General features: G+C 39.9%; 1 protein-coding gene across 1 annotated transcript; it reads left to right on the top strand.

Annotated features, from left to right (window-relative positions):
- Window positions 1-321: 321 nt before the first annotated feature.
- On the top strand, window positions 322-5658 carry GDF5 (growth differentiation factor 5). The gene is made up of 4 exons (XM_044985820.1): window positions 322-420; window positions 556-632; window positions 2277-2374; window positions 4061-5658. Exons 1-4 carry the CDS (start codon window positions 322-324, stop codon window positions 4927-4929), a joined length of 1143 nt encoding a protein of 380 aa, XP_044841755.1. The 3' UTR covers window positions 4930-5658.
- Window positions 5659-6030: the final 372 nt, after the last annotated feature.

Here is a 6030-nt window from a genome sequence, read left to right as displayed (position 1 = left end):
CCAAGGGAAGGTGGTGACTCACTCGAGAGTCCAACAGATCCCTTGTTGCTGCCTAGGTCAGTGTCCTTTGTTCCTGTGAGGCTGGGCTGGGTTGTCCCATACATGCCCTGATGAGGTGTGAACTGGAGAGTTCCTGGAAAGTTTTGCCTGGGCTTGTTTTAAGCCATGAGGACACATTTTCATCCTCATAACTATATACATGAAATTACAACCTATAACATCACTATAACAACAATGCTCAGTGCATCATGAGCCTTCCGAAGACCCCCGACATGACAAACTTTGCATTGGATACAACACAATCATATTATAAGGATGAACATGGGGGTGCAGGGTGTTTACCCCAAGATACAGGGTGTCACAGCTACCTACGCCAACAGAAGGGCTTCTTCCATCGAGATAGCACTGTCTACACTGGAGGTTAGGTCAGTATAACTATGTGGCTCAGGGGTTTTTCCACACCCCTGAGCGATTTAGTTATACCAACATAACTTGCTAGTGTAAACCAAGCCTGTGACCGGGAGTTTTAGAATCCTGTCTCTCTTGCTCCCTCAGTGCCTTAGGTTGACAGAAACTCTATTTTCCTGCAGGGGACACTGCTGCTTAATTCTGGACAGAATCAGAACTGATAGGTAAGTTCTACAGTCAGGGAATATTACAGAAATGGGGAAATCTGGAGAGGCATGAAAATGCTGTCTACAAAACAGGGAAACACTCCCTCTGTATTTCATGAGGCTTCAGTTCATTTCTTCAAGTATTTGCATCAAACTGAAATTAACTTTATTTTCTAAAAGTGTAACAGTAAATGGCTTCAAAATATGTTCATTGTGTGAATGGATGTATATGACTTTGTTAGCAAAGTCCTTCAGTTGCCAAATGAAAAAGCAACTTCACTGTTGCAATTATCAGGAAAAGATTCCAAGTTCAGAATTGTTTGAAATATGTCTTATGAATCATAAGATATTTAAATGTATTTATTCTAACAGATTCTGTACAAGATTCATACTGTTAGTTCGTACTTTGTTCTGTTTGAAAGTGAAGTTCATCTAAGGCTAATGTAAAGGTCGTATTGCCACTTTAAAAGGCATCCTCTGGAGTTTTGATCTCACAGAGTTGTTTCACATGAAGCAGAGTATGACTCATGCTAATGGAAAGGGTAAAGAAGATTTTTTTAAAGAAATATATCGCAGTTAAATTAGTTTAGACAGCATGACATCAGAGAGTAATTAAATAGGTTTTTGTTGGAATTCCGTTTCCAATTCCTGAGTTCAGGTTTGTAAAAAATTTCTAAGCACCTGCAGGTCTCTGTGTGTGAAATATTTTCACTGGAAAGGATTCAAAACTTTAAAAAAAAAAAGAAAGAAAAAGAAACTTGTAACACAGAGGCAGCATTACGCCATTCTTCCTTCTTGGAAAAAAAACCCTTCAGATTTAAACAAGACTCCTTCAAGCTTTCAGTCAGTTTTACAGAAGAAAAAGGGGTGGTAAACCTTCTCTTTTCAAGAACAAGTTCTTTTTAGCTGCTAACTGAGGCCAGGAGAAGATTAGATCTGAATAAATGAGCATTTCCACTATGGGACTGGATACAAATGTTAAACAAACAGATTTAAAGTGTTTTAAGCTTAAAAGAAAACTATTCCTGCTGACTTCAGTTTTTAATTTCTTTCATGTTTTCTTATGCCAAACTGGAGGAACCTTTTCTGATTTTTTCTTTAGTGGCATTCAAAGGAAGAGCAGAGGATGAAAATCTCGCACTTTCTCACTTTATTGCTTTGGCACTTGATTTGGTTTTACCTGGTTCTAGTTTCTGTAGTGTGGAGTGATTCCGAAGCAGGTCAGAGTAATCCAGGATCCAGGTTAGGATTGTTAAAAGCAGAAGGAAAAGAGACAAATCCCTCGCCAAGGGCAGGTACCTTTAGGACTGGAAACCATGGATATAGTGCTGGGACCTTAAAGGCGAGAGCTAAAAGCAATACTGTTCAAGCTGCAGCTCTCTTGGCAAAGAATAATGAATCAAAGAAGAGTCTCTCTAGAGAAGGGACTACAGACACAAAGGCAGGGCAGTCCCCACACAGACAATCTGGAGTAAGGACAGTGACCCCAAAGGTTCAGAACCTTGGCAGCAAAGCCTCACTCAGAAAAACTGGCACAGGCAATACTGATGCCAGTTCTTACAAAACCAAAAAGACTAAAGAGCCTGTAACACAAAGGGAGCCTAAAGAGACTTTCAAACACCCCCCTATAACGCCACATGAATACATGCTCTCCCTCTACAGGACTCTCTCGGATGCAGAAAGAAAAGGCATTAATGGAAGTGTAAAACTGGAGACTGGACTTGCCAATACAATAACAAGCTTTATAGATAAAGGACAAGGTAAGAAAGGAGCTACAGCATTTATGAGTGTGTGTGTGTGTGTGTGAGACATTGGTATGTGCGTGATGCATGTCTGCATGTATTGTTAATTGAAAAAGAATGCTCATTAAAAATTAGCTTGACTGATCTGAATGTAATCAGAATCATGTAACTTATAGGCAGTTTTTGTCTTTTCAGTTTAAGCTTAGCAGATTCTTCTGGCAGCAGGACAGCAGGAGTATTTGTACGCTAGTTAAGCAAAACATTTAGGGACATATTTTCAAAGGCTTTTTGATGCCTAAAGATGCAGATAGGTGCCTAATGGGATTTTCAAAAGCACTGGGGCACCCAACTTCTATTGAAATGAATGGCTGTTAGATGCCTAGGTGATTTTGAAAACCCACTGACTGCCTATCTGCATGTTTAGGTGCCTAAACACCTTTGAAAATATGACTCGGAAGCTTTTTTCATACTTAAACTACAGTAGTTGGTAAAATACCATTTTATTTCTTGTTAGCCATATGTCTACAGGCATATGGGGCCATAAAGACAGTGCTATTTCTGTGCTTTTCCAGGAGCAAAACAAAGAGCTGCTTTGTGAAAATGCTGGCCTCTTCAAGGGGAGACCTGAGACTCTGTGGCACAAGTTTCTGATTGTGGAAAATTTTGAGAAAATTGAGCTAGCCCAGTGCACCCCTTCCTCCAATAAATGAACATGCTTCATTTCCTGTTCATCACGTAGCTTCTTATTAGTGAGATGGACAGTGTCCCAGATCAGGTGTTCACCTGACTGCTCAGGTAGGGCAATCAGAGCCTAATGCTGCTCTCCATGATGTTAGGATGCGTTTTTTCAGGGATTTCAGAGAGCATCGATGGTGCCCATGGAGAGCAGCTCCTGGGAATGCTATGGATGAGCGAGCAATGATGAGCTGTCACCTGACAATCCAGTCTAGAATGGGGACACAGAAGGCATTTAATGATCACAATTTGGCTGCTGTAGCGACATGGAATGCTGTTCAGCAGAGCTGCATTCCACATGAAATACTTGATTCTCCTTTGGAAGGCAATGGCAATGTAACATGCTGAATTTAAATAGCCATGTTTCTTAATAATGCTTCTTATGAACCTCACCAGGCAATGGTTCTGGGGGTTATATTTTTTGCTCTGTCAGAATAAGTTGTGAGTCTTGTGTAGTTAATGAAGCAGTTGTCCTGGTGCCTGGCAGTTCCTGGAGGATTTGGATTTTAAAGGACACATTAACCATTGTACTGTCTATTAGTGAAATTCACCTCTGTACAGGGGGCCAGCATGAGGTCCAGGCACCACTTAAGCCCCACTTCAGTCCTATTTCAAGAATGTAAGTGGTGGCTAAGCACTGTGAAGTCTCACACTTGAAGGAGGAATCTCTGCCAATTGATACACACAGGTGAGATGACATTTCTTTGGCTGAAACAAGAAGCGTTCAGAATGCCATTTCACTACCGAGTCATTAAGCTCCTCTGAGACTCAGCTCAGAGCAGATTTTTATGACTGTGTCTGTATTGGTTAAAAGGCTCTTTATTAGGACTTCCAAGACTGTGGGCTAATAACGAGCGACCTTATGAATTTATGAGCAAACTTCAGAAGTAACAGGAGGAATTTTAGAGCTAATACTCATTCTTGTTTACAATAAACTTAAAAGTGTGTGTGGTTTTTGTTTTGTTTTAGATGACCGAGCTCCAGCCATAAGAAAACAAAAATATGTTTTTGACATCAGTGCATTAGAAAAAGATGGTTTGTTGGGGGCAGAGCTGCGGATATTAAGGAAAAAGCCCTCTGAGACCTGGAAGCCTCATTCTCCTGGGAAAACTTCCCAAGTGAAATTGTTCAGTTGCCCCACAAACAGACAAGCAGCAACTCTCCTGGACTCTCGCACTGTCAGCATTGCAGATACACCAAAATGGGAAGTATTTGACATTTGGAAACTTTTTAGGAATTTTAAAAACTCAGCTAACTTGTGTTTCGAACTCGAAGCTTTCGATAGGGGGAGAGCTATTGATCTAAGGAGTATGGGATTGAATAGAACAGGGAGGCAGGTCAACGAAAAGGCTCTCTTCTTGGTATTTGGGAGGACAAAAAAAAGGGACCTGTTTTTCAATGAAATCAAGGCGAGATCAGGCCAAGATGACAAAACTGTTTATGAATACTTATTCAATCAGCGGAGGAAGAGAAGAGCTCCTTTAGCAACGAGACAGGGGAAGAGGCCCAACAAGAACCTGAAGGCAAGGTGCAGTAAAAAAGCTCTCCATGTGAATTTTAAGGATATGGGCTGGGATGACTGGATAATAGCCCCTCTGGAATATGAAGCTTATCACTGTGAAGGGCTTTGTGAATTTCCTCTTCGATCTCATTTAGAACCCACCAATCACGCAGTTATCCAAACGTTAATGAACTCAATGGACCCAGAATCGACTCCTCCAACCTGCTGTGTTCCAACTAGACTGAGTCCTATTAGCATTCTCTTTATAGACTCGGCAAATAATGTGGTCTACAAACAATATGAAGACATGGTAGTGGAGTCGTGTGGTTGTAGGTAGCAGCACAATCCCTCACATTAATACATTAACAAAGATAATTACAAAACTTGACAAGAACCTCTTCTCAAACAAGAGTAACTAATCCTCTTAGCCCTAGCACAAGTATGTTTACAACAATGGTAATAAGAAACAATCTGCTAAAATCATACTGTGTCTGTATGTCTCTTAGTGGTAGACACATTTTAGCAGTAGTTCAATACTGTCACACTCCAAACTTAGCCCAGAATGGGGCTTTGGGTAAAGAATTCCATAATCACAAGAGAATTGTTCTCACTAAAGATCACTTCCAAGGAAATTAAAATTCCATACCACAAAAAACTCTGCTGTTTTAATCCCTAAGGATATCGTTAAATGTAAAGTCAATAAGCAGCATATACACCTCTTAAAATACATTACTGTTCCTTTAAATGTTGTTCTTAAGACAAGTCTGAGTCCCACTTCCAATATCTTCCCCACCATGTCCATTAGGAAATGTGTGAAGAGAATACTAATGTCTGTAAGAGAAAATAATGTCCCTAAACACTCAGCGTTTGGTGTAAATAGTTACACTGTAAAATGAACTTTTCCAATTAGCTCTTAAAATGATGTGTATATGAAAAAAATCATTAAATATAATATGTTGATTTAGTATTCGATTGTACATGGAGCTAGATAAATGCAGAAGCATATTTGTTTCAATGTATGTTTTGTTCCAAGCTTCATTTCTTTCTTAACTATTCACCCTATCCACTGGTATGTTGCAAGTTGTATTACTCTGTATAAGGTTCAAGCTGTTCTCCAGTGCTCGTAGTAAAATTACTCAATAACAGCATACAATGTAATAAATTATTGACACAGTGCTGTGGTGTAGCTAGCTCTCTTAATCTGCACAATTATAATTTTACTAACATCATTTGTTTTGAATCCTGTACAATAAATACAATGGAAAGGGAGTTGTCAGTAAGGCAGGGTGCTAAAGGTGTCTCTACCATATTTGTGTGCGTACCTTTGATTGCCTCCAGTTGCACTTGTTCACAGCGGAAGTATCAGAAGAAATATTTACTGAGAGAATGCATGATGGTAGGGCGGGAGGTAAAGGGTTTATTAGACTGAGTGTGGAAT

This window comes from Mauremys mutica, chromosome 13, assembly GCF_020497125.1.
Source record: "Mauremys mutica isolate MM-2020 ecotype Southern chromosome 13, ASM2049712v1, whole genome shotgun sequence".
Classification (NCBI taxonomy): domain Eukaryota; kingdom Metazoa; phylum Chordata; order Testudines; family Geoemydidae; genus Mauremys; species Mauremys mutica.
The sequence above is the reverse complement of the archived record's forward strand: the minus strand, read 5'-3'. Positions and strand labels throughout refer to the sequence as shown.